Below are 22,339 nucleotides of genomic sequence, written 5' to 3'. Positions count from 1 at the left end.
TTTTAGTACTTTGTGGAAATCACTAGTTTAAACACTAATTCTTCCCTTTGAGCTGATGCAGCCAGTCTAATAACACCTAACCAGAAGCCAAAACCATGTATTCTGAATACTCACTAAATTTGTATATTGGATACAATTTTGAAATAAAGAGATTATGAAGATTCCTTTTTCAAACTCATACAAGAAAAATGCCACCTGACAAAACCAAGCACATCAAAGTTTCTGGTGTGACAGAAAAAAACCCAGTTTGGTAAAAACATGCACCTAACTGATCCAAACAGTCTAATGCAAAAATGCATACATGCTTTTACTTAGATATGTTACATTCATATTTCCTGCTAGACACTTGCACTGCCCTCACAATTTACTTACAGGAAGAACCAGAAGGTATGAGCAGCAGCTCAAGCCATGCCAAACCATTTTCTGCTATACTTAATTTTCCAAGTCTGGAAAGCATTTACAGTTGTTAAAATGTTAACCAACTTTGTGAAAGGAATAAATTCATAGACTATTCTCCAAGAAAGAGAAGAGGGTGGCCCAGAGGGATGGGGAGTCTATTTACTCATAAAGTTCTATCTCCTCACACTGTTACCATCCAATAAAAATGGGACTAAGCAGATAGAAAGATACACACTGGGGAAAAAAAAAAAAAAAAAGAAATAAAGCATGAACATCTTTAAAGAGAGAAAGCATTCAGGACATTGAAGCAAGGTAAGTTATGGAGTCTTTCACATGTGCACTTGCTCAAGTTATCTCAGCAATACAGCATAACTGCAAGTAGGACAAGAGGTGGTTTGTACAACCTAAGGCACTATTCACCGTGTGAAAGTTTAAGAACCCTTGACCCTAGCAGTCTTGCTGAACAAGTAATTTCCTTTCACCATGTGTTAAGGCCTATAGCTCAGCCTCATCTTACCAGAGCAACCAAGGCCCAAGATGCAATCTGTAATCAGCCACTTAACAGTTACCTGTGCTTACAGAGTGGTCTATTTGAAATAATCTCATTTATTTCATAGAGGCAGGTGAGCTTTTGAGCAATAGTTGCCAGAGTTAAGCCTTCAGGGCCCATACTTAGGATCTTGGTCAGAGCTATTTCAAAAACATTTAACTCAAAAAGAATATCCTAACTTCTATGAACAATAGCCACAAAGGAAAATGGGTATTTTTACATAAAGATTATTTTTAATTAAATAAAAAAGCCATGTACTTGTATATACTCTCTCACCAGCCTTTTTAACCCAAGTTTTTTATTTAGTGGGCACTCTAAGGATATTCTTAAACTTTCTGAGGTACCAAGTAGAGCACTATTCCTGACAGACACTCATCACCTTTTCTCTGTAAAGAGAAAAACTGTTAGGATCCTCCAGTACTCCTAATTTTAAAAGCTAATGAAGAGGCATCTAAGAAATATGCATGCTAAAAGACATAATTTTAAGACTGTATTCCCCTTTTCCAAAACAATTTTTTCCCTAAAATGAACTTAGTCTGCACTTCAGCCAAGTTCAACTGCCAAGCATTTCTAAACATGTGTTCAGCTTATTTATGAAATGGAAACTCTATCACAGAATTTCAAAAGCCTAAGGTGCAGCACAGCTGAATTGTAGACCACAAGTTAGATCACTACATTAATACAGAGGTGCTACAAAACTAGCAGTATATTTGGCTATTTGTAAGCCATATGAAACTAATTCACCCTCTTGAGTCAAACAGCTGTTTTATTCCCTGCTCTTCATAAGCCTGCGTTTTATTTTTCTCCCTTTAGTTTTTAAGCAGTAAAAGGAGCTAGAAAAAGTTTCATTCTTCCACATATTCATCTTTCAGTATGTGTGCTCTTCTGTTAGTGCCAGACACCATGTTTACATGAATATGAAGTCAAAGTACAGAGATGTTCAAGTCAAGACATTTCAAAACTAAAACAAAACACAGTTAAAACACAGCAAGTTAGAAACATGTACAGGCTCAGTAAACATGTGACTGGTCAACATTAACTCCTAAAACTTTTGGACAGGAGTAAGCCAATATCTGCAGGTCTAGAATTTCCACAGTTTTAAGCAGCTGATAGATTTTTCTCACATTAACATACACTCTAGAGAAAATTGCTTCTCCTATGAACAGCATACTTTGTATTACCACACTGACAGAAGCATACAAGCCATGGACAATTAAATCCTTTCTGGCATAGTAACGAAGCATTTTAAGATAATTATCTAGCATTTTCCCTCCCCTTTACTATACATACAAAGGCACCGGCTGCTCACTTTTAAACTGGCAGGTAGAGCTGTAGGACCCTTACTAGAAGCAGGATGAGCACTCATACATAGTCTTGTCATTTGCTTCTACTAATACACAAAATGGAAAGAGCTTCTAGGATTTTGCAAGCAGGAGACGGAAAGTTACATACCAGTTATTTTACTGACAGACAAATCTCAGGAGGTCGCACGGACTGTCCAAAATAACACCAAAATTAAGACGCTGCCATTCACCATCTGTCTGCCTCTCCCTCAGGAAAAAAAGTGCATATCACAAGAAGAAATGGAGCCTGGCTCCAGGGAAGAGGAAGAAGAGAAGAGAGGAAATTTCCACGCAAATTCTAAGTGAATCACGCTGCGATGCCCGCGCCTGGCCGCACCGGCCTGCCCCGGCAAATGCGAGCGGTTCCGGGGCCACCGTCCCTCCGCCACCCCGGCCGGTGGCCCAGCCCGGCCCAAGGGCTTCCCCGCGCCGGAGATGGGGGTGAGGAGGAAATAAATACAGCTCCTCTGGGCAGCGACACGGAGGGAGCCCCTTCCACGGTGCCCCCAGGGAGGAGGAGCCGCCCGCTCGCCCCCGCGCCCTCCCCTCACGGCCCGGTGCCCTCAGCGCCCGGCAGCGGCCCGGTGCGTCCTCCCGTCGCCGGGGCTGCACCGGCGGGTGGGCTGCGGCCTGCGCCGTCCCGGCGAAGCCTCGGCGCTCTCGTAGTCAGAGCGGCCCGGCTCCCCCCCGCCTCCTCCTCGTCTCTCCTTCCCTCCTCCTTCCCTCCCCGGCCCGGCCTTCAGCTCGCACTCACCCGCCTTCCTCCTGCCTGCCCGGCCCGCGGTGCGTGTGCGCGGCTCTCCCTCTCAGGCTGCCCAGCGCGGCGGAGGCGGCCGGGCGGGTGGGTGAGCGAGCGTGCGGGAAAAGAGGCGAGGGGAAAAGGAGGAGAAGGGTGGGGAGGGAAGGAGAGAGGCGGCGAGGAAGGAGAGAAGCAGAGGGGAGAAACCCACAGCGGTGCTCCTGGGGCGGGACGTGCGGCGGTAGCCAGTCGGGCGCTCGGACGGCTGCTCCGACGACCTTTACGCGAGGGACGGGCGATCTCCGAGCTCGGGGCGCTCCGCGGCTAGCCCGGCCACCATCTTACATTGGGGAGACTTGCCCCGGACGCCGCCCCCGCTGCGCGTGCGCTGCCGGCAGTGGGCGGGGAGCGGCGCGGGAGGGGGACGGGGCGCGACGGCAACGACCGCGACGGCGCGGAGCATGACGGGACTTGTAGGCGGCGGCCCTGGCCCAGGCAGTGCGGGAGGAGGTGGAGGTGGCCCCTTCGCAGCACGGTCTCTTCCGCCGGGCCGGGGAGCCGAGCACTCCGCCGGGCAGGGCCGTCTCACCGCCCTGCTCCGGGAAGTTCCCGTCCGTAAACTCCCTGCAACTTCAGCTGCCTGTTGCTGGACATTGAACCGCGCGGTTTTCAAGCAGTGGGTTGATTTCTTTAAAAATATTATTTTCCTGTCATTGGTGTTGCTTGGGGTTTTTTTCCCCCTGCCAGGTCGAAGCGATCCCGTGTAGCTCCCGTCGGGCTTTGCCGGTTGTTGGCTACAACGCCGGGGGATGTGCCGTGCTGTGTTCTGCCAGGAGCCTGGCGCGGCTGCCAGCGGCTCGGTCGGGGCTGGCGGCGGCTCTGCCCCGCGGCGCCCGGCCCCTCGCCCGCCGCCAGAGCGGGACTGCGCCCCGCCACCGCCGCAGCCGGCCGGCCGCGCTCCCGCCAGCACATCCCGCGCCGCCTCCCGCCTCGCTCTCCTCTCGCTTGATTCTCACTATTTATTTTTAGAAACTCTGAGAAACTGCATTGCTTCTATCCCCTCTGTGCCATGGACCTGTTCAAATTGCACCTGTATCCCTCTCTTTTTTCTGTGATCCCCGATGTTGCACAGAAGACATCATCACCTCAGCTGACAAGAGAGTGCTTTTATTGATCGCCTTTATAGCTCTCTTGTGGCTTTCCTGGCCTGGCATCCTTAGCTCTCAGGACAGCCAGCCTCAGCTTAGATGTTTAATTATCAGTTATCTCCAGTGCACAAACTATTGCTACTTGTGCCATGACAATATTCGCCTGAGAATTTTACTTCTTTCAGCAGTTGGTAGGACAAAGGTGTTCATCACCAAATGCGCTGGCACAACCATTACATTTAATGGCATGGATTCTTTTTCTCCTGTAATTTTGTTTCTTAGTTTGAAGTATTATACTAGTACAGCTTTGTACAAGTTGCCTGGTCAACTAAAAGTGGAACTTGTGTTGACATAGCTTATCTCCTTCATAAAACAAGTTAATGTTACCTTGTGCATATTAAATTTTAGACTGATATATGTATCTCCCCCACAGGAAAGCTCTATAAATCAACTCTTGCTGTAGGCAAGACCCAGGTCAGCATAAAAGACTACTGTTTTCAGCAGTAATCTTGACATGTGAACTCAAATGCATGTTATTCAGAAAACAAAACATAAAATGGAATGCAAATGCCTATATATGTAAGAAATCCTGTTTCTCTGCATATATCTTAGACTGTAACATATACTTACTATATCAATGTAAAAGTAACTAGTCAGTATATTAATCAAATTCAGGTGAATGTATGCATATAACAATGTATTTCTTAAAAACTTTATTATTTTCACATTTTCTTATCAACTGATATATAAACCATTAGGTTCCAGAAGTACCCATTATGTAAGTAATTTATATAAGTACACACCTAATAACCAGCAACATTTCCTATTGAATAAAAGCAAGTACTCTGACTTGGAAAGAAAGGTTAAAAATAATATAACTAAAAGCTGCAATTTTGAGTCAGAATTGAGGCTGTTAATATTAAGTGAATTCTGTGCTTTCTTCTAATTCAGAATTAAGGAGTCTTTCCCTTAGTAAAAATTTGTTCAAAACATGTTGTCAAGACCCGCATGCAGATAGCAGCAGTATCCAATAATAATGTAGGAAAAAATCTACATGGCTGAAGACTACTCTGGCTGATGTTACCACAAGTTATCGATAGCCCTGCTTCCACCTCTTATTTAATCTGGTAAGAATAATTCACTAGGCCATCATGTGGCCATTTTAAAGTTTTAAGATGTTCTTAAATTAATTATTTTATTCGTTTTAAGTATTTGTAATTGCTTTCGTGAGATTATTTAACCATATTTTGACACCTTATTTACTCTTGGAAATGTTTGGGTTTCGGTTTTTTTGAATGAGTCTGATAACTCAGCAGGGCTGTTTCTAAGAAATCATTTCCATATTCATAAAGAAAAGCTTTTGGAATACATTTTCTTGGAAATAACCAATATACACTAGCTAGAGTAAAAATGTCTGTTCATATGATTGATTTATATATTGTGGTTCAACAACCTCCAGTTCCTTGACATTTGTTGCATGTGCCCTGTCATGCATGCACTGGGAAATTGTTCTCCCAGGCAATGATCTACAGTCACTGTCTTGAGGAACAAACATAGGAACCTACTAGGATTCTGCAGTTTGGTGTGAAGGCAAGCTATTTTCAGGATTCCTCCAGTGTTAAGCCACCACCGTGGAGGAAACAATGGAGGGTCCAGAGAATGGACTAGAGAAAGACATGATGGTGGTGTACTGATACTGGCAGGAAAGGAGGAGGGGGAGATCGAATAATTCCATGCCTGGTTGGGATAGAGAGTAATTATGCTGGGACTTTAGGATGGTAAAGGTTGGAAAGCAACTGCACAGACTGCAGTCTGCAGCATATTCAGCAACAAAGAAACAATACAGCAGCACCTCTACATGTTGACTTTCTGCTCACTGGGATTGATAATGGCCTACCAGTATATGCTAGAAATATTTATCACATGTATATTTCATTGTGTTGATACTGAAGAAGATTTCCAGTTTAATATAAAGTTCATGACCCGAAGCTCTGTTGGCAGCAGTGGCTGAATGTATGTGCCTGTATTTCAGACTGAAAGTTGGATTTCATAAATAGAAAAAAAATTATTTCTTAAGCTTCTGCAAAGCCTCATGGATCACTACAGAAAGTTCACAGATATTATTATAGAATGGCATGCAATGGCTAATAACTGATTTTTTTAGAAATTCAGCCTTATTTACTGAAACAGAAATAAGAACTGCTCTGCAGACTGCAATGGATGTTATTGATGTGTCCACTCCTTTTCTCACTCTTGGAGGTCCAAACATCTTTCTGCTTCTCTAATGATGCCTGTTACTTGGCAAATGCACTGGAGAAAGGAACTGCATGACTGTTCTGATTTACTGTAAAATAATAAAAAAGGGCTTTGTTGGGAAATTAAGGGCAGGTGGAGGAGCCTTACAAGCACCCTGATCAATATTTGCTGAAAGTGGCAGATGTTCACTATGTCTTGTTGGAAATCCATGAGAGGAGAAGATCTTTATGCTGCTCAGGAAAACAAGACAAGTGAATTGTCCTGCTCTTTCTTAAATGAGAGAAAAGAGTGGTGAAAAATGAATATATTATAAAGATAATGAGAGAGATATATCTTTGTTATGTTTTTGAATTATTAGGGGGAAATGAGAACCTCAGTGGGATGCTTCAGCTAATTTTTTTTTCATTACAACCTTAATTTTTCAGCATAACTCCGGCACAGCACAACTTATCTGCTAATGTGCCTATCTTTGCAAATGAAAGCAGAAATCATTCCTATTTTCTGGCAAGGGTGTAGTGGGGATCTCCAGGAAGCTCCCACTATTTGTTAACCTCAGAGTGCACTTGAAGTAGTGGCATAACATCCTAATATTCTTCAGAAGACTGGGATTTTTTCACAATTTACAGCAAATTTTCCTGGGTGTTTTTTTCCTTGTCCCAAATTCCTCTGAATATAGACACTCATGTCCAAGTTAACACAAGTTGTCATAAACACCCTTCTATCTCTTTTTTTGCCTTCTGGCTCCTGTGCTGAAATCCATTCATAGAATCCTTGAACTTCTCTTTCCTATCCTCTTTCTTTTTGAAGTATTTTTTATTCATTAAACAACCTGTTAGGCTAAAGTTCCTCGTCATAATGGGGCCTTTGTTGTCAGAGATAGATTGCAGTTTTTTGTTATTTCTGCACTGAACTCAGTGCCAATGATCATAGGTTTCCTTTTTTTTAATCAAGTTTGGAATGTCATTCCCATCTATTTTTCCAGTTTGGGCTCCCCTAGGAAGTGGTTGTTCTCAGCAAACCCCACAGTGTGTAAAAAAATAAGAAGCCTCTCTTTCTACATCTCATTTCTGTAGAAATCCTGTGCTGGTCTTAGAATGGGACGGAGGGAAGAAGATGCTGGGCTAATACGAGAGATAGTTTCCTGTTACTGAATAGTAACAGGACTTGAGTTTGCTGTTTTATGTGCACCTCTGTAGCAATGTTACCTTGAAGTATGTTTCCAAGAGCTGAGAAAAAGTCTTAGAGCAAAATGGATAAATCAGAAGGATGAGCAGCATTGCGTAGAAGGATACTGAAGTATTTCCATTGCAGAAGTGAGAGAGACCATACAGATAATAAACCAAGAGGGCTGCACTGCTTTGCTCTGTGCATAAAAATGGAGCACAGTCTTTGCCCTAAGATCTCCTGTAACACATGCAGGTCAGCATCATGTGCACTAGAAGGGAACAGACTAAAGCAATTGGTCTGAATTCAAGAATTTAATACTGCTGAAGGTTTGAAGGTTTGATTACAAGTGTTTTATAATCTCAGCATTTTGAAATGTTTAATTTTGGTAATTCATCTCATAAAATGTTAAAGGAAGCTAAAGAATGCTGAACAAATTATAAGCCAAAGTATATTTACTATTGCTTGCTTTTTTTTTTTTTTTTCTTTTGCATTTGATGTTGCAATAAATATGCCTACACTGCAATCTGTATTCCTTTTAATTCATGGGATGCTGCCACGTTATTTGAGTGACGGGAAGAGCAGCAGTGAGTCCAGATGCAGAGCAAACAGTACAAGGTGGGAACACAACATTGGGCTATTGTTTGTGGAGCACCATGATGATCACAGTAGAGAAGGTGGCACTAAACAGATGGAAACAGGCTCATGGTTCATACAGCTCATTTTCCCTTGCCAGTGATGGCATCTGGATACCACCTGGCTTAGAATTGCAGAGTTATTACATAATATAGGGCGTGATAGGAAGACTTCCCTCAGCAGCATTTTCAGGCTAACCACCTTTCTGGATTTCAAACAGCTTTTTCATAACCTCAGTCTTCGCATTTCAGTTCAGTGGTTTGAAAACAATATTAGCCCTACAACTCCATATTTGAAGTTACATCATTTGACAGCTGTGCTAAGTCACCTGGGTCTGTTACAATAGAGGGGTTCAGCAGTTGACTTCCCATGGATAAATCTTTAACAGCTTATCCTATTCTGGCCTGTTAGAAGTCCTGGAGGTCCTGTTCACATTCCTTTGGTTCTTGTAGAAAAGCCAGCATTATTTTGCTTTATGGCAGCATGGCAGCACTGGTCCATTTCTCAGGAATGTCCCTCTCTTGCATTCAGTTTGACCAGCAGTCACAAATAGTAATATTTGAGGCAGTGCCCTGAAGTTTGGGTTGGTTGTGCTGATACATATAACCCATGAGACAATATCAAGGAGGGAAAGAGGTGGTACTCAAAAAAAAAAAGTGTGCATCTGGAGGAGCACACACATACTGGAATTGCAGTGGAAGCTATCAGCATTCAGCAGGAGAGATTAACATACTTGATCCAGATGATCTTGTAACAAAAGGGGGCACTCAGGGGCCAGACAGCAAAGAAACCTTATCACATTATACAATGAGGGAAAATTATTCAAATATGGGTAGAATCCTCTCATAAACTGGACACAGGTCATAGCTGAGGGCTAGTGAGCCTGGGTTTCATCCATGCAAAAAAAGAAAGTCCAGCCACTTTAAAACAATCGTTACAAATATGCTCAAGCCAACTTATCTGAAATATTTGAAGTAACATCCTTGTGTAGACAGGACTTCATTATGTTAGTTATTATTGTTTTCAGGGAGTCATCACCTGCTCTTTAAAGCAAAACATACATTATGAGACAGAATGATTGCTCATTATTGTTATATTCCTTAATTGCCTTCTATATTTGTGCATTCAAAGGAATGTATTTTTCCTCTTCTGTCCTTCTTTGCCTTCATCCAACAGCACTCAGCATTTTCCACAGAGCTCAAAATTGCTCACATTCTTACAAAAATGCCTCAGCCATATGCGATTTGCTGAGATGAAATAAAAAGTGCATGACTTGAGAAAATGCAATACTTTCTCCTGCATATTGATTCCATGGCTGCTGTATAAACAGGAACTGTCCATTACAAGAACTTCCACTGACTTTTTCATGTGTTGGAACTCATGTTCTGCATAAGCCAGGTGTGACAGGAGCTCACCTGTCAAGAAAGTATGATGTTGCATTAAAGGGTTGGCATGAACTTTGACGCTTGTAAATATATTGCGCCAGCCAAGCTCCAGCTGCAACCTTGCAATTTTCCAGACAGATATATTTCCTTTTGCCAAAAGGAATGTGAGCTACTGCAGCTAATTTTATGCTATATAAATAATGCCGATAGAGAGACAAGCCTGAGATTAGATAGGCAAAGTAATAGCTTAAGTAGGAAAGTCAAAGCATTTTTTAATCAGAAATATGAATTATGTTCCTTAAGGAGCTGAGGGAACCAGCTGTAATGAGGACAAATGAGAGATCTGAGAATAATTAGACCAGTTTTGCATATAGGCAGCACTGTAACTAAGACTCTTTATGACAGAGATGTGTGTTGTACAGAGAAGTTTGGCTCTTATATTCTGATAGAGAACATTCCCTCTTAGCTTGTGCTTGACATGCCGACAGAAGAAAAGGAATGTTGTGCTGTGTGCCTTGTGCTGCTCTGCCCTCTTTCCCCTCTGCTCCATCTTTCCTCTATCACTCTGTACCATGACTGGACCAGGCCAAGAGCCACTATGGGTCAGGAACATATCCATGGGTAGCAGGGACCAAGCTGGTATGCTAACCATATTTTATAGATTAACCAAGACATGGAAAGATACTTTTCTATTTTAATACACACCTTTTTATTCTTCCATATGATTTTTAAAATTGTACTATGTTTTTCTTGGCAACATTTTAAAATCATTGGTACATCAGTGTATGAATACGAGAATTTCCTGCTAACAGGCCAGACAGGGAATTAAAGCCCTGGGTAGACCCATTTTGTTTTACTCCTAATAATCCAGCATTTGTGGGTTTTAAGGAATGATAAATTGCCTCTTCTTAAATAGATTATATTAAACTGTAGCCAGTCAGCTCTGGTAGGTGCTATAGTTTGCTAAAGCAAATAAATCAGGTGCTGATTTTTATTTCAAATTACTTTCTTTATTTTTTTTTCTCCTGTTTACTTTCTTTATGTTGCTACCATACTTAGGAAAATTAATTTTTGCATGGAAAAATTCTGAAGCATGGAAAGCTTCAGAACTGATGTGCCCCAAACATTTCCACTGATAGTGTATTGTGTCATGCATGCCTGAAGTGTTTCTAATTTGTTTTATGCAAACCTTCATGCTGTACCGTGCAGTTGTCAGATTGTCATGGGAAGAAGGTAGCATATGCTCAGTGTTCTGTGTGATTTTAGTCCATGCCTAGCAGTTTTTCTCCTGATTAATACACAAATGGGCATAAAGTCTAAAAGCCACAGAATTTGAAACTTTTAGGTGTTTATATTTGCATGGAATCCCATGAAAGTACCCTGGTTTCCAAAACAACTGAGCATTTGCAACTTCTCGTGAGGTCAATGAAAATCCATGTTCTCTGAAAGACAGTTCCATTCTGCAAGTTTCCACACAGGACTTCTATGTTGAATACTAGTCCTACACTGTGGAAAACACTATATACAACATTGTGAGCATTAAGATTAGGTGGGGAGCCAGCTGCTTCCCATTTGTGTAAAAAGACTTGGCCAAAATCAGGTACCAGAGAGAAGTGAGTTGCTGGTTGCTTGCTTCTTCACTTCTCCTCTTTGCAGATATGAACCTAGACATTGGACTTCCTTCCTCTGCGTAATAGATACCTTTCCTCATTCTTCTGAGCAGTATATACTTTGACTCATCTCAGGCCTACTTCAAAGACACAGAAATCAAAGGGAACACTCTCAGACCTTTCCTACTAGAGTGAAGTCATACATTCTCACCTCAGGACAGGTAAACGTGAGTTATCTCAGCTGAGCTCTTAGTAAAGACAGGGGAGTTAATTTTTCATCATCAAGATCTCATTAAAATTCAAGTTTATTTAAATTTAATAATTTAAGTGAAAATGCCACTATGGATTTTTTTTAAAACAGTTTGAAAAGTAAAGTAGCTTTTTTTGAGGTATGTCTACTTTCATGCACAGAAACAGCTCTCAGCTCTCAAAACCTAACTGCCTCATTGCCCTCAGTAGCTGAATGGACAAATTACAGAAAAAGAAAGACTGTTCTTCTTTCCAGAATAGAGAAGAAAGAGAAACAAAACAGATAGCTTTAACGGCCCCAAAGCAGGAGTTAGGGAAAAAAATAATACATCACAATACATCACAGAGCCAAGAACACTATTTTGACTTTACCTCTGAAGCCTGAACAAGGATCATACAGACCCTACTGATAAGCAGGATATTGTTTATCAAGGCATTAATTTATGGTCAGATGCCTATAGTCACTAATTGTCCTCACCTGCACAGGAAGGGCAGCGCTTGCTGTTGTTCGTCTCCCCTGCTCCCTGACCCCAAGGAAGGTGTTTCGTATAACTTTGAGAACTTTTAGCTCATTGTTGCTTTTGACTAGATATACCACTTACACGAGCTAGTGACAGCCTCACACGGTTTCTTTGATGAGCTTAGATACCATGGTGACACTAGAAATATCTAGGATGGAAAACAGAGAAATTACAAAATTATTTTGTTGAGAAATGCTGCAGGGAAAGGTCTCAGACCTTTTTCTAAGATTTGATGCCAAGCTAACTATCTCCATGTATAAAGCATGCTTTTTGCAGCAAAGACAGGATTATAGCCAGCTAAGAAGTTTCCAGGAAATTTAGCCAGCACATCAGACAATTCAGGGTTTTTACTTGTCAACTAACATTAAACAAAAATACGTTATTTTTCCTGTGTTCATATGATGGGGCCGGGCTGAAGATCCATTCAATCAGCATTCCAGGCCTGCTATACCCATTTTTACAGAACAGTAAGCTGAGATGCACAGAGTTAGTATCAGTCAAAACAAGAGCTCCAGGAGGTCATATGGTCTAACCAGTAGCCAGAAATGTTTCTGGCTTTATGGGAAAGAGGCATATTTCACAATGCAAGGACTGGTCTATTTATGTAGATGTACTTCTACAAGGCAACTTTTCAGTTTTAGTTGCAATGCTGAAAAGCCTTTCTTCATTTTTCTCCATCATGTGATGGAAATGTGAAAGATGTGATCATAAATGACACTGAAAATTAAAGGTAGGAAATTAAGTAGGGCCTCTTAGGCATTTGAACAATACTCTTTTTTTGGATAATAAATATTCTTCCTAGTAATAATAACATGTAAAGAGAGTAAATTATATCATTATTATCTTCATATCTTGATGTATGATTTGAGTATGAACCACTAAATAAAGTACTATCAAAATTAAGAATGTTACACCTGTAGCACATCACAAACCACCTACAAGTTACAATGAGTAGATTCCCACTGTGTGGCTCATTTTAATTATTAATAAGAGTTATTTTCACCTATAGAAATTAGTGTAGATCTCTCACCACAGAAACAGAATTCGCTACCCTACAGGCAATTTGGAACCTCCTTTCCCTGGAATCCAGGGGAATTAATATCCATCCCAGGTATTTAGTGTCAGCCTAACTTTGATACTTCACAGATTTCTGTCTAGTAATTAAGAATTAAAGACATCGGTGCCCCTTCTTGAACCCATCTGTGTTGCAGAACTTGCTGAGAGCTATTGTTCGAGAGAGGAATGAGGTTCCCTATAGTGACTTGTGAAAAATAGACTACCAAACCAGCCAGTGATCCTGGGTAAACAATGGGAACCTAAATTAAAGGACAGCAAATAAAGCAAGAATAAGCAAGAATTACTATTCATGGACTTCCCTACTCATTAAAGCATGGATGGATGGATGCAGTTATGCCAATAAAAATATGTGCAGAATGTATGGTATGGTGTATCTAGATGCCTCTCTTTCTTCATCCATACTAGGAGCTGAACTGTCACAACTATTTTGCATTAAAATATCACATTGCTGGCAGAGAAAGAATATAATAAATGCTGTGCAGCTGGAGCCAAACGTGGTATTTTTTCTTCTGCAGTTCAGCTGCCCAATGACCTACCCCTTGCCATCCACTATTTCAGGCTGTCTTTTTTTTTTTTTTTCTTGTTGCTATGTGACCCTAGGTCTATTGGCAAGGAGAGGAAAGAATTATCTGGAAATTTAAAATACTAAATCTGCAGTGGTTAGAAAGGATTTTTTCCTTCAACAGAGTTCAAAAAAAAGTGGGTGCAATCTGGCTGTATCTGAATGCCAAAAGAAATATGACAGCTCTTAATGCCTGGGAAAGGCTTTTTTTTTTTTTTTTTTTTTAAATCAATTATTTATTTCTCTCTCCTCTTTAAAACGTCATGTTTCTTAAGGAAACACAGCCTAGGAAATAACACTGTAAGCCAAACTTTTTCAGTAACTTTTGAACCTGTTGCAATTTCTGAGTCAATTCCAACCCAATCTGATCAAAGGCTAGAAGGCTTATAAACTTAGTGAAAATCAGGGAATGTATAAAGGAAAAAGATCAAAATTAGAATCACTGTGGAAGGAAAGACTGAAGCAAAACCTCAAGCTATCCATTGCATTTGCTGTGGCCAGGTGATCAGCACATGCATCTCCAAGTTTATCTGATATCTGCATTTCATAGTCATGGGTCTTGGGGTGGCACATGGGCTGCAGAGAAGCAGAACTATGGCTTCACAGGGAAGGATGCACGGGGGAGGATACAGGTACCAAGGCTGCTTTGGTTCAGCGCTTGGAGAAAAATCACTTATTTTCTACTTTTACCTCATGCCTGGCATTCTTTATTTCCTAGAATGAAATGAACAATTCTCTGTCATTCTCATCATTATAGGTCTAGTCTGTTCATGGCTAAGACTAGGATAAAGTAAATCTCAAAGAAATATGGGACCTTTGACTAAACCAACAAATTAGGCCAAATTATTGAGAACACTTTCATCTATTGAACTCTGAAATTCCCCTCTTTTCTAAAATGTTCATTTCTCTCTCCTCTTCCAACTAAGTGAAACAATTTCTCTATTTTCTGTCTCCTTTTTCTTACAGCTGTCTTGCCAATTCACTCTCACCCCAGGAGCACTAGTCTCTCTCTATTACCCCTTCCGCCATCCCATTATAGGGGAGATCTACAGAAGCAAAGATGGTTATTTTGCCAGTTTCCCATGGGTCTAGTTCATTGGACATAGTTTTGCAACCATGAAATACTGGTTTAATAAAGTTCAAGAGGGGAAACTATTGGAACTAAAATAGAGTACTTTTGGTGATTTTTTTTTATCCTAAAGGTAATGCAGGGGGGAATTTCTGTAAGAATGGTGATTACTACTGGGACAGAGAATGGTAAATTCACTTCAGACACAGACTACTTCTAAGATACTGATATTTGTTCCTCAGCTCCAGATAAATAAGAGTATAAACATGCTTTTTATTTTCTTTTCTCCACTCCTGGTACTTTTTTCTTTCTTGCACTTTTTTTTTTTTTCTTGCACATACTTTAAGTGTAGCTTTCTTCACAGGATAACTCCTATCAGAGCTGGCAGTTTTTTGTTTTTTCCTTCCCTATACAAAATTGTAAACCCTAGTTCACATTGAAAAGTTATTTATTGTCTGTATTTCTTAAGACTTCAATCAGAAACCAGACAAGCTGGAATCACCCTGGTGATTTTTTTTTTTTTAGTTAAAAAATTAAAATATTCTAATAAATGTATCTCTTAGTGCAGTGTCTGAATTCAGGTATTTAGCCATATTCAGTGAAAACCCTGCTTATAGGGCAGGGTTTGGAAGGAAAGACTCACTTGAGCGTGGCATGAAAAGGGAACGAAAAACGGAAGGGCACGGAATCGCTGTGTTATTTACATGAGAGGAGCGCCGGCAGGAGTGCAGAATGCCGGCGCTCTCCCTTTCCCGCAGCCGCCTCGAGGGCACACGACGCCGCCGGAGGCGGAGACCCATTCACCTGCGTTAACTACAGCTCCCGTCAGCCCGGGCGCGGGGCTGCCCCGCCGCCGCCGGAGCCGCTGCTCCTGCCGGAGCCCCGCCGCAGGAGCGGCCGCGCTGTGGCCGTGCCCAGCTGCGCTGTCCCGCGGCGGCCAGCCCGGGGTCGGGCCGAGCCGAGCCGAGCCGAGCCGAGCCGAGCCGAGGCACGCCCAGCCCGCCCGGGCCTTCCTCGGGCGCCGGCGCCGCGCCTCCCACTGCCGAAGATGGCGGCTCCGTTGGCGGTAAATTCGGGTAAGAACAATCTGAGCGTAGGGCCGCGGCTTCTCCTCCGCCTCTCCCGCGGCCGTCCCGCTTCCCGGCCGCTGCCAGTCCTGCGCCTCTCCTCCGAGCCCGCGGAACCGGGGCGCCGCCCTGGGCAGGCCGGGCGCGGCGAAGCGGCGCGGCGAGGCCCGGGCGGGCAGCGGGGCAGAGCTGCGAGGCTCCCGGTGCGGTTTGCGGGGTGCGGGCAGGCGCGGGGAGAGCGGCCTCCCGTGCGGCGGTACCCGGGCTCGGCCGCGCAGAGCTGCCCGGCGATGGAGCTCCGCGGTCAGAGCTGCCGCCACGCCTGGCTGGTCCTGGCGGGAAGTCGCGGTAGGCAGCCGAGGCCTCCTTGTTTAGAGGGGACTGTGGTAACTCGGTGTGCACGTGGTTGCGCATCACTTCGGCGTTACACTCATCTCCTAATGCTGTGTGGTGTAAAAGGCTAAAGAGGAGTATATCCAGAATTATGCCCTGCTTTCTACGTATAGTGACACTGAGTAGTTAGAGAAAACGAAGCCCCTATCCCTCTTTAGCCTTCTTTTTGTAAGACTAAATCAGGTCACTTCTTTCAGCCTCTCATTCATCCTGTTCTCTGGCTCACTATTTCAGTGTTTAGCTCTGAGGAGCCCAATATTAGACACAGTATGGGAGTGGAGGACTCTGAGATGCCTAAATAATCACTTACTTGCATCTGTTGGCTACAGCTGTTAACACAGCTTGGAGCCTGTAGGCAACCTTTGCTGTGAGCTGTGCTGCTGATTTGTGTTCAGCTTCCTGTCTGCCAGGATATTTGGGTATTTGATACTTGGGTAAAGCTGCTCTCCAGAAGTTCCCTTGGTCCCCAGCCTTGCAGTGATTCTCCGTTGGGTTCAAGATGTTGCATTTACTCTTGTTGAGCTTCATTAGGTTAACAGAAGGAGAATGGAAACCCTGTGAAAAATAGTTATCACTGCAATATAGGCCAAAAGGTCTGTAAATAAGGTTTTGTATGTCAATAGTGACAGGTAATATTTATTACTGATTCTAGCTAATAGAATTAAAACATCAATTCCTGTGGCAAGCAAGGAACAAATTTTACAGAGATTTTTAATCTCACTGAATGGATTGCATCCCTGTAGCCTTACAGAAAAGCAGTAATAAAGCAAAGACTCTTCATGAAAAACTATGGCTTTGTTGAAGTGAAAATTTGAGTAGTTCAAATGAGTCTATTTTATGAGTTGCACAGCAAGAGAGTCTATAGCCTTATAATTAACAAACGCTAGGGGAAGAAGGAGTTTTTTCCAGGAAATACAAGAAAAATTAAAAGGAGATGTGGCGCTAGAACTAGTAAAGACTTTGCCTTACATTATAGTGTATTGTTTGTGGGAACAGACATATCATGGTTTAGTCTATCACTTGGGAAAGTGTTCAGGCATATAAGCATCAACTGCTACTGTTGCCAAGAGCAGCAACTCAGCCTATCTTTTCTTGCTGCCCCTGATGGGGCAGTCAGCCTTTCTAAAACTAGCAATAATAGAACAGCTTAAGTGGGAAAAAGTCAGCATGGTTGCTGAAGTCCCACCTCTTCCTGTTCCAGGTGCCTACTCCTTTCTCTGCAATAATCCATCTTTGTGCCATTGCAGAGCAAACTGGGTTGTAGATGTGATCCTGCTGAAAAGGAACTCGTTTTTGGATTAGATTTTGGTTAGCGAAGTTAGATCCTTAATTTGTTCTAATTCCCTACGGTATGTGTGTTTGGGCTGGTGCTAAGCAATTATGTGGTAGGGACAAGAGCAAACCAATGGGCCAGGGAAGTAGTTGAACAGCTTTTGGTAGGCACTGTGGTTTGCTGCTGGTGTTTATTTGACTTGGTAATGTAGTAAGAGTGAAAAGAATTTCAAGTGGAAATAAATCTGATCTCTGAAGTTGTGTGGGACAGCCAGTTACAGCTGAGCATGAAATTATGCATCCAATAGTAGCTATTTCTAGGCAGGGGTAACACTGTACGAGTTAAAACACTGAAGCTCAGAAAAGGCAAATTTGTCCTTTTTTTATTGGTTGGCCCGACACAGCCATACTGGCACTACTAAATGTGTTCTCTCAGTCATTTGTAAATTCACATGTAGCTACTCAGCGTGAATGGCTTCACCATTTAAGTATGGCAGTCTTTGATCTGACATTCTAGAGGTACTTTGAAGCTTAGGAGATTGGCATTTTGATTGTTGGGAGGGATATCAATTTTAGTTTGAGTAATCAAAGGAGTTTGTGCTCTCTCAATGAAGAATGTTTTTCTCTGATTAGTGAGGCAGGATTTTGCACACCTTCCAGATGACTAGCTCAATACACACTGGCTCATCTCTGACAATGTAAGAGCAATGAGGATGATTTAAATAGCTTGCTTTTGCTTAAACCGCTTTTTGGTTTTCTCAACTTGCTCACTCAAGTAGTAATCTTTGGAAATGGTTGAAACAATTTTTCTTTAGCCATGTGCTGTAATGCAACAGTATTGTATATTTTGATTTGATGGATTGTTTGGCTTGCAGTGAAGGTAGTCCTTTTCTGGAGTGTTCTGTAGAAGTGGTAGAGTCATAGTCCTGGAGGGATTTAAAAGACATGTAGATGTGGCACTTGGGGACATGGTTTAGTGGTGGACTTGGCAGTGTCAGATTAGTGCTTAAACTCAATAACCTTAAAGGCCTTTTCCAACCTAATACCTGTATTGTAAGTATTCTTGTAAGATGACTTTCAGCACCAGAATTTAGGAGTGTACATAATATTTTTTGGTTCTTTACGTCCCTAAATGCATTTAAGTTTTTTATCAGACCATTGTTGGGTTTTTTGTTTTTGTGCCTTAGGAAAGGAAAATATACTTTTCTTGATGGGTGTAAGAGTATACTGACATGCCAAGAGTAACAGTAAGCTAAAAAAGAGTTTACTTATTGAAAACAATATAGAAATAATTTGTTTTCTTCCTTTCTCTATTTCAAACACATTGTTTTATCTCTTCTTTTAGCTGCAAGCTTGTGGGGTCCATATAAGGACATATGGCAGACTGTAATGAATGCCATTTGGAAAAGGCAACCTGAAGCTGTTCATCGTCTCGATCAAGTTTTAAAGAAGCACAAATCTGACTTCATTTCTCTCTTCAGAAATCCGGTAATGCTCTCTTCTGGAATGAGCTGGAGAGTTGATGATTTACTCAGTCTTTACTGTTGTCTTACATGCCATTTTAGACCCTATCCATTCTTTTCATGTGACATTTTTACAGTACATAACACAGATGTTTTATACCAGTCTTGTTCTGCTGTAAGAATATAAACAGTGTTAAGTGGGAAAAAATAATACATACATATTGTATTGTATCTTCTACAGGATAATTTTATCTATGATGTTTTTTTCTCTCTCACTATTTGAGTGTTATTTTGAAAGGAATAGTAAAATTATCTGACAATCCATCAACCATGTATTTACTTTTTTTGTTACTCTTGTGTGTCTGAAGTAAAGCACAAAGCTATTTTGTCTTTTGGCTTTGCTCATGTTTCAGTCAGATTAACAAACATGCAAAACAGGTGAACAAATGAATTTAAAAAATACAGAATGTGTCTTGTTCAGAATGCCAGATAATGTGAAAAAACTCCCTGTTTCTTGGCTGGTGGATCATAAGGTAGTAACTAGAAATATATCTTCTTTCATTGGTGTAATTTCTCCAATAGTAGATGGTTTTTTAAAATTGAAAGGTTGGAAAATTTAACAATCAGCTGTAGAGTTTCATCAGTACATTTTAGCATCTCAGTTTAATGGAAAAAGAATGATGTAGAAAATAGATGGGAGTAACACAACAGTTCTGATCAACAGCCTGATGTCTTTCATTGAGTTGATACCAATTCCTGCTGAGAATTGTATCAAAGTTTACTTTCAAACTAGTATTCTGAGTAACCTAAATGTCAGCACTGATTGTATAAGATTATTTTTTTATGTTCTCACAGAGACCACTGCTGTCCAAGCATGAAGCATTTTTAGGATGCCTTTACTATCTGTTTAAAAGCACTGCCTTTGTTTTTATGATAATAACCTAACCTGACAGAAATGTATTTGTGAGGAAGGAGGATTAATGTGTAAAGCTTTATTCAGTATTTGATCTTACCATTTCGAATAACTTCCAATGCTTTTTTCTCTTGCAGCCAAAAAATGTTCAGCAGCATGAGAAAATTCAGAAAGCAAGCACAGAAGGAGTTGCTATCCAGGGTCAGCAGGGAACTAGGCTTTTGCCAGAGCAGCTCATCAGAGAAGCCTTTATCCTCAGTGACCTCTTCGATATTGGAGAGTTGGCAGCTGTTGAGCTCCTTCTAGCTGGTGAGAAGGGAAAATGTTTAAGATCTGGAGAAAAATAGGGCCTTCTTATTTAAGTGTACAGTTAAGGTAAATGCATGATACATTGAAGGCCTTAGCTTCCTAACACAGAATGTTCTTAAAAAGAAATTCTCACTGTAATGTCATATGGTAGCAGTGTTGTGAACCATAATGTTTGTATGCTCTGCTATTGCAAAGGGGAGTATATTCTGAGGAGGTTTTATGATTTACTTTCTGTATAATTGAATTTACACATAATTAAAAATGACACAGAATTTTTCCATAAAGCAGTGTAATAGATATTGATTCTTCAAATTCTGTATTAGTTATACATTGCTGTGTGATTCTATAATCTAATAACTGATAAGTAAGAGAAGTGTTCTGGAGAGTGACACATTCTTTGTGTAGATGATTGATTTTAGAATCGTTAAGTTAAAATTGTTAGTTGTTATTACTAGCTACTGTTCATTAACTTGAAAAATTTGTTAAAGAAGTAGATTGCAAGTTTGTCACCTTGGAAAGCCATCTTCAAGTCAGGCTCACTTTCTGTTTTGAACTTGAATTTTCAATGTACTTTCAGATAGAAAATTTAATTTTGAATAAAAGGTATTTCTGTGATAATTATCTTGAATTGATTATTAAGATGGATACATATCAGTGGCAAATACCAGTTGTACTAGGATGTTTATGGACTAGCACTTTAAAAATTTTTTTGCATGTTTTAATAGTTGAATATTAATTTTACCAGTGCACTCACAATATCTGGGATTTCTTTTGAGTGTCTGGAATAAATCAGAGTGATAGTGAATAACCACAGGTACTTTGAACGTGATATTTGTATTTCAATTAAAAATACTAAGAGTTAGAGCTGTTATCAAGGCATGTATCTTCAGCTTTCTCTGGCTGTTTCTGTGGATTTTCATTCACTAGGAGAACACCAACAGCCTCACTTTCCTGGGCTTACAAGAGGTCTAGTGGCGGTTCTGTTGTACTGGGATGGAAAAAGATGCATTGCCAATTCACTGCGAACCCTCATCCAGTCACGACAAGGCAAGACATGGACATTGGAACTCAGGTCTGTATGAGGGTGATGAGCTGATCAAAACTCTTTGTTTTGAGTGCTTTTAGAGCTAATTAGACTGTGTATAGTCTTGAATTCTCTTTTTTCTCGTACCTGATGCAGCTGCTATTCTGTTTGTTTCTTAATCATAATCATTCTTTTGCACATATTTTTCTTGGATTATAGAGGTATCTATTTTACTTTCAGTTCTTTCATGCTACTTCACATTTTGGCAGCATTTTACTTCAGACACTTTCCCAGTCATTGGTGCCCTAACTAGTGGTCATTGCTCAGTATTTGAGAACACTGCTGTGTTCCAGCTTTCTGTGTACTGTAAAAGGGAATTGTGATCCTGCCTTTACTTCAAAGGAATGTACTATCTACTGGTGAACATTATATGCTAGTAGTTTTTGCCTTGAAAATGAAAGCAGTGCACGCTGCTTGCTTCTAAGTTGGCTAGAGAAAGATCAAAAAATGTGTTCTACTGTAAATATAAATTGTGAGTGCAGTATCTGGACAGTTGCATTTAGTAGTAACAAAGCCTGTGAGTTATGTGTATCTTGTAGATAATACTTTTTCCTTTTAATAGAAAACTTAACTAGCTGATCCCTGTTGTATTCTTACATTCCACATTCTTGAACCTACAACTAGCTAAAGACCCTGTATCCATTCAGCATAATGTTTTGAGAGGGCACTACTTTCTGATTAGTGATGCACATTTAGTTGCTCTCCGTATATAATTTATTTGTATGTTTTTTTGTCATCAAATACATTTTATGGGATTCATTATTTTAGACATGTTTGTGACTGCAAAACTATGATTAATTATTAAATTTTTATTCATTCCCTTATAGTCAGGAGTTAATTTCCATGACAACACGCTTTACAGATGACCTAATGGAGCAGGGTTTGACTCAGAAGATCCTTACACTTGTGTCTCAGATTGATTTGAACAATGAATTTGATAAACTTCAGAGAGAGCGAGGATTGGGCAGTGAGAAACATCGAAAAGAGGTAAAATTCACTGAGCATGGGTATTCTTCTGTGCTGCTGAACACATTAGGATAGAGTTAGACTGCAAGGAGTCCTTTACCTTTGCAAAGTCTGCTACTGTCTGAGATCACAGGTACTGCTCCACAGCTTGTGCAGTATCAGTA

The 22,339-nt window shown here is 41.0% G+C and overlaps 2 protein-coding genes across 6 annotated transcripts in view; one reads left to right on the top strand and one right to left on the bottom strand.

Annotated features, from left to right (window-relative positions):
• Positions 1 to 3,455, bottom strand: part of CNOT4 (CCR4-NOT transcription complex subunit 4) — a 77,470-nt gene extending 74,015 nt beyond the window's left edge. For 2 of the 5 annotated variants that reach the window (XM_030262534.4, XM_030262567.4), the window contains exon 1: positions 3,047 to 3,455. The gene's annotated coding sequence lies outside the window, so the exon portion shown is untranslated. The remainder of the gene's footprint in view (positions 1 to 3,046) is intronic. The other 3 variants (XM_004175877.6, XM_012569119.5, XM_030262551.4) reach the window with 2 other exon arrangements.
• An 11,585-nt stretch (positions 3,456 to 15,040) lies between these two features.
• Positions 15,041 to 22,339, top strand: part of NUP205 (nucleoporin 205) — a 45,818-nt gene continuing 38,519 nt past the window's right edge. The window contains exons 1-5 of the mRNA XM_030262515.4: positions 15,041 to 15,784; positions 18,786 to 18,928; positions 19,954 to 20,125; positions 21,053 to 21,197; positions 22,037 to 22,196. Of these exons, the coding sequence (XP_030118375.3) occupies positions 15,757 to 15,784; positions 18,786 to 18,928; positions 19,954 to 20,125; positions 21,053 to 21,197; positions 22,037 to 22,196 (648 nt within the window). The 5' untranslated portion in view covers positions 15,041 to 15,756. The remainder of the gene's footprint in view (positions 15,785 to 18,785; positions 18,929 to 19,953; positions 20,126 to 21,052; positions 21,198 to 22,036; positions 22,197 to 22,339) is intronic.

This window comes from Taeniopygia guttata, chromosome 1A (assembly GCF_048771995.1).
Source record: "Taeniopygia guttata chromosome 1A, bTaeGut7.mat, whole genome shotgun sequence".
NCBI lineage: Eukaryota > Metazoa > Chordata > Aves > Passeriformes > Estrildidae > Taeniopygia > Taeniopygia guttata.
This window is presented reverse-complemented; position numbering and strand designations above follow the sequence as displayed.